This window comes from Mauremys reevesii, linkage group 6, assembly GCF_016161935.1.
Source record: "Mauremys reevesii isolate NIE-2019 linkage group 6, ASM1616193v1, whole genome shotgun sequence".
NCBI classification, from domain to species: Eukaryota; Metazoa; Chordata; order Testudines; family Geoemydidae; genus Mauremys; species Mauremys reevesii.
In genome coordinates, this window is record NC_052628.1 from 126,009,826 (window position 1) to 126,022,784 (window position 12,959).

Sequence of the window (12,959 nt, forward strand, 5' to 3'; positions counted from 1 at the left end):
TCAGAACAGAAAAATTAGAAGATGCTCATTGTAAGACAGCTACCTTGATGTCACTGCAGCTCCTTTTGCAGTTAAGAATCCAAATTGGATGCAAACGCAAATTGATTAAAAATACATCTTTTAAGCTACTTGGGTAGCAAAGCTGCAGTGCACGAGACTGTCACCAAAATGTAAATATCACTAACAAACTTTTGCAAACTAGCCCCAGGAACTGGGATTTCCAGTTTGGAATTATACAATACTGTACAATAGTCATTGGTCCTTAGTATTCAATTATCCACATACTTGTACATGTTAATTTCTGGGTTTTGTTTCTTTTTTAAAGAGATGAGAAACAACAGTGCAGTGAGCTGTGTTCTCACACTGGATTCTCAACCAGTCTTGCACCAGCCAGTCCACACACAGTGTACATCAAGTATATGATGCCTTAACTATCAGGGCTGGCTTTAGGCCTATCCTATCAATTCCCCCAAATCGGGCCCCGCGCCTAAGAGGGCCCCACGCCCAGTGAGAATCCCTTCCCTGGCTAAAGATGCCTTTTTAAATTTTTACTCACCCGGCGGCGCTCTGGGTCGTCGTCGGCACTTCGATGGCAGGTACTTCACTCGCTCCGGGTCTTCAGTGGCACTTCGGCGGCGGGTCCTTCAGTGCCACCAAAGACCTGGAGTGAGCGAAGGACCCGCCGGCAAAGTGCTGCCGAAGACTCGGAGCAGCGCCCGGTGAGTACAAGCACCACATGGTTTTTTTTGTTGTTGTTTTTTTTAAAGTCATCCCTGCCGGGGCCCCGTCGAAACTGTTCGAATTGGGCCCCACACTTCCTAAAGCCGGCCCTGCTAACTATACACACTGGTTTGGTCTTTGCACACATAGCTGTGTGCATGCATGCTTCTAAAAATCAAGTTCTCAGACATGCAACGTAAGTATCCCACTATCAGCATAAGCACAGGAAATGCTTTCAAGAGGATAGCTAACAATATAACATTGACTCAGTTAAAACAGACAAATCAAAGCAGAGTAAACTGTTTTGTGCTCACATTTCAAGTTTCAGAATAAGTGACTGTCAACATTTTTTCTAGTATGGTATTTATAAAGCCAATGGAAGGCACATTCCACTGGGAAAAAAATATGAGTAAAAGCTGAAATTCACAGAGTAGGAAAATAAACACTAGTCATAGTGGTGCCGTCCAAAAGTTCATAATAAATAACAAAGTTGGAATGTGCAGTCCTTATATTAAAGCTAAGATTTGTTTCCAGGTTCATGATATGCATTTAAAAAAAAGAAAATCAAGAATAATCCTGGCTGACTTTCCCATAACTGGGAGCTTTTTGGCTAAGCAACTGTCAATTCATTGTAAGGAACACAGGTATTGTCAGAAAATATTTTAATTATTTACAGAATGATCATCAGAATGATTACACAAGATACAGATGAAAATGTACACCTCTTATAGATTCAACAAAAAGATATGCTGATAATATAACTAAAGCACTTAGAATAAGGCGACGGCACCAAACCTCAAAATCAAATCATATAACTATTGAAAATATAAAGTACAAATTGAGGTTGTGTGTTTCTTTTAAAGAAAAACCAAAAATCAGTGGATTCGGAATGGCTTACGCTTTTGATACCATTATGCCAGAAATCAGCGGACATCATTAAAGTTATTTATATTTCACCATATTTAACCTGAACGGAAAGATCTGTTCTCAGGCTAAGATTCTGAAGCATTGAGCAGTTGTTTTCTGAGTGCATCTGTGTATGTTCTGGATTCTGCATCTCACAAAATGTATCACCCACTTCTGAGTGTATGATTTCAAACTGCTGAAATCATGCAAAAATCTTTCCTAAATCCTAGAGATAAGAAATTCAGACTAACAATACTCCACTCCATTTTGCTGCACATACATTTTTAAAATCCCGTACAGATGAAGTTTTAGAAAAGGGATTTTGATCCTTGGTTTTCAAACTCTGACCATGCATCACTCAACTCCATGAAGATCATTTTGGCATACTGTTCATAAGGCTGTCCTGTGGCCTGTAAACAAACAGAACAGGTATTAGATGCTTACTGCAGAAGTCTAAAGAATGTTAAGAATTGCAGCAGGGCTTGAGAAAAAAACTGCATTTTACTAATAGTGAAATTCACACCCTGTCTCTTGTTTATAACCAATAAAGGTAAACAGAAAGGGGCTACAGTGCTGTAAGTGTGCATGGCTTTTTCATGCAGATACTGTCATTCCCTTTTCCCCAAGTCCCCATATATACCAAAGTCAGAGTTTAAATGGCACTGAGGGATTATAAATTTGCCTGCATCACTTCAAATTTTTTTAGTCTGATTTGCTCAATGTAACTGAAGTCGTACTAAAGATTCCATCTTGTATTAAAGGAGTTAATAGATAATGGTCTTCATTTTCAGCAGGTGGCTCTTTAAAAATGAAATCAAAACTAATTTAGGTAGAAACTACTGCATGGCAGCTCTTACATTAGTACCCCACAATGCAACTGAAGAGTGATTTCCAAGAATGCTGTTGAATTCTTTTATGCTGGAGTCCGACTTTCCTAGTTGAACATGCACTGCTGACTATGAACACTCCTAGGCTTTTTAGCCTCAAAGAAATACACCAAGTCATGGAGGAAGTTCTGCTGTCGCAGCACGGACCTCAATCTAAAATTGGTCTTGGGAACCAGTGCATGCACAGCAATACCGCAGATACACCATCTGCTCAATTTTAACTCATCCTGGCTCAGAGGGGAATAAACACGAGGCCCCGTGTATTCTGCAACCCCAGACGTTGCTGCAGGATTATGCTCCAGAATCAGAGTTTTCTCTTTTTTTTTTTTTTTTTAAAGTCCTTAATTCTTGCTCTTGTTGTTAGAAAAGCACGAAAATGTGAACCCAGTGCAAGAGATGCAGTGTTATCTTCCTACATCTGTACACAGCCACGAACAGGAGCCCTGAAAGGGGTGAACTGCCCTAATAGCAATAACACTCCTGTAAAAGTGACACCACAGATAATGTAGATATAATCACCATTTACATAGGGACTACTGTGCTTATTGGAGTATTCTTTTTGTATTTTTTTTTTTTAATTGGAAGCTGACACATAATTCCCACCAGGACCTTTCAGCAGATTTCATATCTGGTTTGCTGTGACCAGTGAAATCTCTGGGAGGCCTGAGAGTTGCAGGACCCTGCCCAAGACCCTTCCAAAAAGCAGAGATTAAGCACAGATTACACTGATCTGCATTTTGGTTGGCAGATGTCCAGAACCTAACAGAACTCTGCTCCAGTAACTGGGCTTTCCTCAGACTGATCTGAGTGGGACCGAGACGTGCAGGAGTTCAGGTGAGGGCAGGACTCAGCCCTGGCTGCTCTGACATCTCATCACTGTGTTATGGATGAGGAGTGAGACTTGAATTCCTGTACTGCATGGTCTCACTGGTGTGCTAACTTCAGAAGACAACACAACAAATGGAAGGAAGGCAGAGCATGCGGCTGACCAAGCAGCCATGTAGCTGGGTCCAGTAGTGAATGATAACATGAGTGGTGGTAGAAGTGCTTCTCAACCTTTGCATCTGAAGGGAATCCACCCCACTTCATTCCTCCTTCACCAAACAGGTGCTGATGGGTAGACAGCACTAAGCTCTACTGTCCAGCCCAGCCGCTGGGGACCCTCTTCTCTCCCCTTTCCCTGGAGATCCTTATCCCCACAGTCTGATTCTGCCCCTTGAAGTGCCAGAGTCCAACACAATAACCGCACAGCAGAAAAGTGGACTGAAAAAATGCCCAGAAACTAACTTATTGTCCTTGCCAATATTAAACCCTTCCCCACCGAGCCTTGCCATGCTTGCATGGGTAGATCTGTTCAAAAGCAGGAAGCTTAACAGATTTCCCTTGTAGGATTGCAGAATTAATTTGGTAATACCAGTTTGATAAATAGCCTTTAACATACCCAAGAAAACTACTCACCTTATCTGGATGAACCACAAGTACTGCCTTCCTATAGTACTTCTTTACTTGTTCAGGGGTAACGAGGTCTGCCATGCCAACTGGCTTCCACTTGTTCTCCCCTTCCCAGAGCACAGTGTGAAGAGTGGATATTAATGCTCTTATATTTCTCTCTTTTCCTTCAATCCAATCTAGAATCTGAAACAAAATTAGAAAAATTCAAATTGAATGCTGCTGCCTTAAATGATGCTTCCAATTCGCTTGAAGATGTTTTCAGTGATGGGAGAGGAAAGTAAGACAATTGGACCTTGGGCTTCAAAAGTTTTGAGAGTACTTTGCAAAGATGATCTTAATCAGACATCCAAATTCCACAGAGTGGACACCATGCTTAGCCTTGGAACCTAACAGTGATATATCAAGTCTGCTAGCCGAGGACCAGCATGCTTATACGTAGTTATTTATTTGGCTCTTTCTTAGATAATAATTCAGTTCTCTTGGAATGATTCCTAACAAGTTAAGTGTAGAAACTGTATAATAGATGACATGAAGTGATCTGAACAAAGTAATCACAGCAGAATATTCATTTTAGTTACACTAATGAATCCCATGGTAACACAGGTGGTCCATTCCAATGCTAGAAATCTTGTTTTACTTGTAAATTTCAGGTAAGGGTCTTAAGCTGTTTTGAGACTTGTACTCATATGGTTTGCTTGAGTAAATTGAAGTTTTCTGAACTAAATTGCCCCTTGTACTACAATTGGCTAACAATGCACTTTGCTTAGTTGATTTTATATAATTATATTTACATCAATCAATATAGAATCCTTATGGCAGTAAGGGGGGCGGGGAATCTCTAAATTGTAGTATCACATTATGTAATATCTCCCATCTCCCCATTTAACACGGGTGATGGCAGGTAAAAGGCTCTATTTTTTATTTATAGTATTTTACATAAAAAAGCATTCAATCCAACCTATGGACACGAGTTAAAATATTCTATCAAGAAGCTGATTTCCCCAATTCCTCCCTGAGATTATTTCTATTAATATTGTTCAGAACTACATACATTATCCTCACAATGTTTTACAAAACTAAATAGTAAATGTTACCATTTAACCTTATCTGCAAGTAATGTACCAGGAAGAAATACCAAATCTGATCAGAATACACATGGGAGTGATGCCACCCGAAGACTGGGAAGAGTAATTTTAATGCGAGTGTAAGTGTCCATTTTCAGTGGATCTGACAGAGGGACAGAGAGCCACTGTGAGGAGAATGAACGACTGCCCTAAGAAAGTGATTCTCAAGTAGCTTTTGTTCTTCACAAGACGTAACTCTGGGCTGGTCTACATTACGGGGGGAAATCGATCTAAGATACGCAACTTCAGCTATGTTATTCATGTAGCTGAAGTCGAAGTATCTTAGATCGAATTACCAACCGTCCTCACGGCGCGGGATCGACGTCCGCGGCTCCCCATGTCGACTCCGCTACCGCCGTTCGGGTTGGTGGAGTTCCGGAGTCGACAGCAGCTCATTCGGGGATCGATATATCGCGTCTAGATGAGACGCGATATATCGATCCCCGAGAAATCGATTGCTACCCACCGATACGGCGGGTAGTGAAGATGTACCCTCTGTATCATCAGTCACATCCATCACAGCACCATAGCCCTGAACCCCTCTGCTGAAAGGGCACTGGTGAAACTGCACTTGATTGGAGAAAAGGTAATAAAACAAGGCTCCAGCTGCCGAAGAGTGGACCTGACAGCAATGAAAACCTTTTGATCCAAGCTCTCCCAGTTTGGTACAGACCAGAATTGCACCCTCCCCATCTTCTCCTTAGTCAAAACGTGAGTTGTGCTTGTCTAGCCAAGTCTGTACTAAGACGTGCTCTTTAATGAAATGGGAAACCCAGGCCCTTGTACTCCCTAGGGGAGAAAATCCTGCATTAGATGTAAAACTTCACTTCACACACATTAGGATTTTATTTGTTTGTATCTTGGTTTGTTTTCAGCTGAGTTCGTAATTATGTTCTTCAGAACTGTCCAGCTCTCTCACACTCTTCTCCGCCATGTTCAATTTCTCCATAAGATTTTACCTGCCCGGTTTTATCTAGTCATTTTCAAAGTCTCAAAATCCTTTCACAATCGTTTCTTGTGAAAGGGACGTTAGATCTGTTCTGGGATTACCTCGTCCACCTCCCCTTCTGGATTAGCTGGCCTGGAACAGACTAGCCACAGCATATGTTACTCTCTCTTTTTTTGCTCCTTTTTATCTTATCGCACACTTGAGAGAGGAGTTTTACCACCATCTGCACTTCAAAGCACGCCAATACCGAACAAACCCTCTCTCCTGAGCAAATCATTCTCTTCTGTACTGATACCCCAGTTGCCTACTGTATCTTGGTTACGCTAACCAATTAGGATATACGTTCATGCATTAAGACCAGTAGGTTTCTCCAAGTTATTCCGCACATGGGTGGAAACACAAGTAACATTTTATTATAAACGTCTACCATCTTTGTAACCCTTCAGTTTTCCTTTTATCCTTCACTGTATCCTCCCCCACTCTACCATCAATAGTTGTAAGTAACAGAATTTTGTTTATATTTGAATCAAAACCATGGTTTTTATTATTAAACATCAAACCTTTAATTTTAAGGGGTCCATGTCTTTAGACATTTCTTGCTTTCTCATCTCGGCAATTGTCTTGGTTCCTTTTTTGTCAGATTTAGCTGAAAATCCTTGATTAGATAATAGATCCTCAAAATCATTTTCTGAAACTTTTGGCTTTTGTCCTTTTAAAACAAAAAGAAAAGAAAAAATAACGGAAGAAAAATGCTTATTGGTACATGATCATGGCAGAGGTAACAAGTGTTCTACACTATGGGTATGTCTACACTGCACATTCGCTGACAGCCGCATGTAGGGAAGACATGGGCAAACTATGGCCCATGGGACCATCCTGCTTGGCCCCTGAGCTCCCGGCCAGGGAGCCTAGTCCCCGTCCCATCCCCCGCAGCCACACCGCCGCGCGGGCCATGCTCTGGCCTGCCACTCCCACTGGGCAGCGTGGGGAGCACAGCTGGCTCTGGACGGGTGTCGCAGCTGCGAGCTCCTGCTGCTGGTAAGGGGCAGGGAGCGGGTGAGGGGGGGTTAGGTAAGGGAGCAGGAGGTCCTGGGGGGCCATCAGGGAGGAGGGAGCAGTTGGACGGGGCAGAGGTTCTGTGGGGAGGCCAGTCAGGGGATGGGGAACAGGGAGGGCTGGGACTGGGAGTCCCAGAGGGTCTGTCAGAGGGGTGGGATGTGGATGGGGTTGAGAGGACAGTCAGGAGATGGGGGGGCTGGATAAGGGGGTGGGATCCCAGGGCAGCAGTTAGGGGTGGGGGGTCCCGGGAGGGGGCTGTCAGGGGACAAGGAGCAGAGGGCAGTTGGATGGGGGTGGGAGTCCTCGGGGGGGGGGAGGGGCTGTCAGGGGGTGGGGGTGTGGATGTGGATAGGAGTCGGGGCAGTCAGGGGACAGGGGGCGTGGATGGGGGCGGGGGTCCTGGGAGGGGGCAGTCAGGGGACAAGGAGCAGGGGGTGTGGATGGGTCAGAAGTTCTGAGGGGGGCAGTCAGGCGGCAGGAAGTGGGAGGGGACAGATAGGGGGTGGGGCCAAGATGTTTGGGGAGGCACAGCCTTCCCTACCCAGCCCTCCATACAGTTGCGCAACCCCGATGTGGCCCTCGGGCCAAAAAGTTTGCCCTCCCCTGATGTAGGGTGTGTGTAGCCACATGCCACAGCAAAGAGCAGGCTGTGTCCACACTGAGGTGTGTAACTACACATGGCAGTAAAAGGCTCCAGCAGTGGGGAGCTACCAGAGCCGTTCCCTGCTGCCTCCCCCTTGCAAGAGCCTTTCCCCACTGCTGGAGCTGTTCCCTGCGGCGGGGAAAGACTCCAGCAGTGGCACATGACGCTGTGTAGACAGGGGAAGACATTGCTATGCCAGTAGAGAATTGTGTAGAATCTCAGAATCGCAGGACTGGAAGGGACCTCAAGAGCTCATCTAGTCCAGTCCTTTGCACGCTTGATCCACACCATCCCTGACCGTTGTTTGTCTAACCTGCTCTTAAACATCCACAGTGATGGAGATTCTACAACCTCCCTAGGCAATTTATTCCAGTGCTTAACCGCCCTGACAGGAAGTTTTTCCTAATGTCCAACCTCAACCTCCCTTCCTGCAATTTAAGCCCATTGCTTCTTGTCCTATCCTCAGAGGTTAACGAAAACAATTTTTCTCCCTCCTCCTTGTAACAATCTTTTATGTACTTGAAAACTGTTATGTCCCCTCTCAGTCTTCTCTGCTTCAGACTAAACAAACCCAATTTTTGCAATATTCCCTCAGAGATCATGTCTTCTAGACCTTTAATCATTTTTGTTGCTCTTCTCTGGACTTTCTCCAATTTGTCCACATCTTTCCTGAAATGTGGTGCCCAGAACTGGGCACAATACTCCAGTTGAGGCCTAATCAGTGCGGAGTAGAGCAGAAGAATTACTTTTTGTGTCTTGCTCTTCTGCTAATACATCCCAGAATTATGTTCGCTTTTTTTTTTTTGCAACGGTGTTACACTGTTGACTCATACTTAGCTTCTAGTCCACTATGACCCTCAGATCGCTTTCCACAGTACTCCTTCCTAGACAGTTGTTCCCCATTTTGTATGTGTGAAACTGATTGTTTCTTCCTAAGTGGAGTACTGTGCATTTCATTCTATTTACTTCAGATCATTTTTCCAGATCATTTTGAATTTTAGTCCCATCCTCCTAAGCACTTGCAACCCCTCCCAGCTTGGTATCATCCACAAACTTTATAAGTGTGCTCTCTATGCCATTATCTCAAACTCTGATGAGGATATTGAACAAAACCAGATCCAGAACTGATCCCTGCGGGACTCCACTCATTATGCACTTCCAGCATAACTGTGAACCACTGATAACTACTCTCTGAGAACAGTTTTCTAACCAGTTATGGAGCCACCTTGTAGTAGCTCCATCTAGGTTGTATTTCCTAGTTTATCAGATGGTCATGCGAGACAGTACCCAAAGCCTTACTAAAGTGAAGATATACCACATTTACTGCTTGCCCCCATCCACAAGGCTTGTTACCCTGTCAAAGGAAGCTATCAGGTTGGTTGGACATGATTTGTTCTTGACAAATCTATGATGACTGTTACTTATCACCTTATTATCTTATTAGATGTTTGCAAACTGATGGCTTAATTACTTGCTCTATTATCTTTCTAGATACTGAAGTTAAGCTGACTGGTCTGTAATTCCCCAGGTTGTCCTTATTTCCCTTTTTATAGATGGGCACTATATTTGCCCTTTTCCAGTCCTTGGGAATTTCTCCCGTCTTCCATGACTTTTTGAAGAGAATCGCTAATGGCTCAGATATCTCCTCAGTCAGCTCCTTGAGTCTTCTAGCATGTATTTCATCAAGCCTGGCGACTTAAAGACATCTTATTTTAAACTTGTTCTTTCCCTATTTTAGCCTCTGATGCGACCTCATTTTCACTGGCATTCACTGTGTTAGATGTCCAATCACCACCAACCTTCTTGGTGAAAACCAAAACAAAAATATTTAAAACTTCTGCCATTTCCACATTTTCTATTATTGTTTTCTCCTCCTCATTGAGAAATGGGCCTACAGTGACCTTGGTCTTCCTCTTGCTTCCAATGTATTTGTAGAACATATTCTTGTTTTATGTCTCTAGCTAGTTTGAGCTCGTTTTGTGCCTTGGCCTTTCTAATTTTGTCCCTACACACTTGTGTTATTTGTTTATATTCATCCTTTGTAATTTGACTTAGGTTCCACTTTCTGTAGGACTCTTTTTTTGAGTTTCAGATCATTGAAGATCTCCTGGGTAAGCCAGGGTGGTCTCTTGCCATCCTTTCTATCTTTCCTATGCAGAGGGCTAGTTTGCTCTTGTGCCCTTAATGTCTCTTTGAAAAACTGCCAGCTCTCTTAAAAACTGTTTTTCCCTTAACGCCATGTCTACACTAGCGAGCTTACCGATGCAGGTGTGCTGCTGTAAGATAGCTCGTGTAACTTCTCTATATCCACAGGAGAGAGCTCTCCTGTAGACATAATTAAACCACCTCCAACAAGCAGCAGTAGTTATGTTGGTGGGAGAGCCCCTGTCCACACTGGCGCTTCTGTCGGTGCAACTTTGTGTCACTCAAAGGGGTGTTTCACATCTCTCAAGAGACCATTCACGGTTAAGTGGGTTACAGGTTTTTTTTCCTCTTTTCCCCCTCTATGACTGAAGAGGTGTTAACAGGCCACTTAACCCTGAATGGTCCCTTGAAATGTGTTTACTACTTATGCTAACCAATCTACCCCCTTGCATTTAGCTGTGGCACTCTGGGCTTTTCAACACTTAGAGCTTGGCTACACTTGTGAGTTACAGCGCATTAAAAGGAGCCCCAGGCACACTAGCTCACTCCCTGTCCACAGTGACAAGGGACGTAGAGTACTCTGACTCGTCGGCTACAGCGCTGCTGGTACTCCACCTCGGTGAGTGGAATAACGTTTGATGCACCCCCGCTGGAGCGCCGTGGCGCCAGTGTGAACAAGGTATTGCATTACTGGGCTCTGATAAGCCTCTGGAAACGTCCCATAATCCCCTTAAGTCAAGTGGCCACTCTTGTCATTGTTTTGGATATGCCCTTTGAAAGCTCCATTTGACAGCCAGCTGCTTATCTGCTCCGAGACAAAGCAACCATTACTGTGGAATGCTGTGTGTGAGAGAGAGAGAGGCAGGGAGGGGAGGGGGTCTGCTGCTGTCTGAACTACCAGACAGCATTCTGACATGCTCTCAGCCCCCCAAAAACCCACTCTCTCTCCCCCCACACATACACACAGCACACTCCTCTGTCACACTCCACCCCCGCCCCCCATTTGACAAGCATGTTGCAGCCACTTGCATGCTGCTCCGTGGCCATTGCAAGAGCTGCTAATGTGGCCAGCCCAGGGCACTCTCAGCTGTCAGTGTGGACAGACTACAGCACTTCCTCTACTGCGCTCTATGAAGGCGGGTTTAATTCACAGTGCTCTTCATCTGCAAGTGTAGCTATGCCCTTAATGAAGACACTGCCTATGCGAATGAGTGGAGTTCTTCCATCAGTGTAGGTAATCCACCTCCCTGAGAGGTGGTAGCTAGGTTGATGGGAGAATTCTCCCACTGATCTAGAGCTGTCTACACCAGGGATTAGGATGATTTAACGGCATTGCTTAGGGGCGTGGATTTTTCATACCCGAGTGACACAGTTATAACTGACTTAGTTTCCTAGTGTAAACCAGGCCTCTGCGTACATTTCCCAGACCTGAAGAGCTCTGTGTTGAGAGAGACAAGCTTTGTAACTTACCTCTCTCAACAACAGAAGTTGGTCCAATAAAAAAATATGACCTCACCCACCTTATCTCACTAATATCCTAGGACCAACACAGCTACAACAACAATGCATATTGTCATGCTAATATCTATCAGGAACTGCTGGTAGGCAATGAGAGATATCTGACAAGTGGACCTTTATCTGAACACAGCTGCTTAAATGCCACTCATGTTATTGCTATTAGACCTCACTTAATAACAAAACAAAATATGAAGCCTTTAACATGACTAAAATAAGTTCTTCAGAACCTTTCAAAGCTTCTGTTTTCATAAAGCCCCAGAACCATGCTTGCAGAGACCACAAGGACTTCAGATGCAACACATCATTATAACTATAGTTCCAGGAAACAGAACTTACCAAAGCCTGGAGCTCGGATACCTCTCTCTTCTCGACCTCCAATAACACTGAAGTTCACGGTATAGTTGGGTTTACTCTGTGTGCTGGATTTAGCTTGCTGCGGTTGAGTGTGGGACTGCCACGAAGTACCTGTATTTTGTGGTTTCTTTGTCTGCCACTGATTCCCTCCTTTCTGGGATGTAGCTGACTTCTGACCAAACCCACCAGCTGGGAATCCACCACCAGAAGGACCTGGACAATAACAACAGTGCCTAATTTAGTTGTAATACATTTTAAAACGTTTTGACTACATAATACAGTCTTGCCCAAGTTCTGGTCTGATACCTACCCAAGTGATTTAATAAGAAACACCCTTCAAATTTAAAGGAAATATAATGTAGAGAACTCGGGTGTCTGAAAGTGAAACTTAACGAGAACAGTTTCGGCAGAGTTAGACAAAATCGCAGTTCTAGTCTGGAACCCACTACTGTGTGTCAGTTATTCCACCTCAAACCTCAACCACTTAATTGTCATTTTGTGACAACTGCTAACCCTTGTCTGATCAGTCACCACACAGTGCACTTCAGTGGATATATTCAACACAGGAAAATAAATGTAAATAATTGGCAGTGAAAACCTAATGTAAGTATTTACTAATTATTATGAGAAGGATGCTGGGAATCTCCCCACATACTCAAGAAAAAGTGGTGTGCTCTGAAGGCACTCCCAATAAAATCCAAGCCCTCACGCTTCCTTTTGTGTATTACTGTTTTTAAATAAAGAAGTCTTCACCAGATGGGGGGAAATGGCTCTAAAGCCTTTAAAAAAACGTTAGTAACGGGTTGTATACAAATACGGAGAAAATAACTGAACGAGGTCGCCAGCAGAGAAATTGCTTTAAGAACAACACCGAAGTACGATATATACACAAACCCAATACACTAAAATTATCTTGAATGATAAACTAGCATTATCTCCCTAATTAAATCACAGTCTAGATTTCTCTAGTACCTCCCATCTCTGCCTGGAGAGTGGAAAATATATTAGTCTCTGTAGCTTCACCAGCTACAACGGAAGGCCTGATCCTCCATTGGTTACACCGGCGTAAGCCCAGAGTAACGGAATCCAGCTCTAAAGCTTTAGTTTCAGCACTCAGCATGACAAGCCAGGGAATGATACTCCCAGCCAAGGCTCCACCCAGACTGCCTTTATTTGACGTCTCTTCCCCTCAGACACCATTT

General features: G+C 43.9%; 1 protein-coding gene across 3 annotated transcripts in view; it reads right to left on the reverse strand.

Annotated features, from left to right (window-relative positions):
- Positions 1 to 1,887: 1,887 nt before the first annotated feature.
- Positions 1,888 to 12,959, reverse strand: part of GAK (cyclin G associated kinase) — a 100,711-nt gene continuing 89,639 nt past the window's right edge. For all 3 annotated transcript variants that reach the window (XM_039543234.1, XM_039543233.1, XM_039543235.1), the window contains 4 exons: positions 11,740 to 11,970; positions 6,599 to 6,747; positions 3,972 to 4,148; positions 1,888 to 2,036 (listed from right to left, as the gene is read on the reverse strand). In XM_039543234.1, coding sequence (XP_039399168.1) covers positions 1,935 to 2,036; positions 3,972 to 4,148; positions 6,599 to 6,747; positions 11,740 to 11,970 — 659 coding nt within the window. In that variant the 3' untranslated portion in view covers positions 1,888 to 1,934. The remainder of the gene's footprint in view (positions 2,037 to 3,971; positions 4,149 to 6,598; positions 6,748 to 11,739; positions 11,971 to 12,959) is intronic.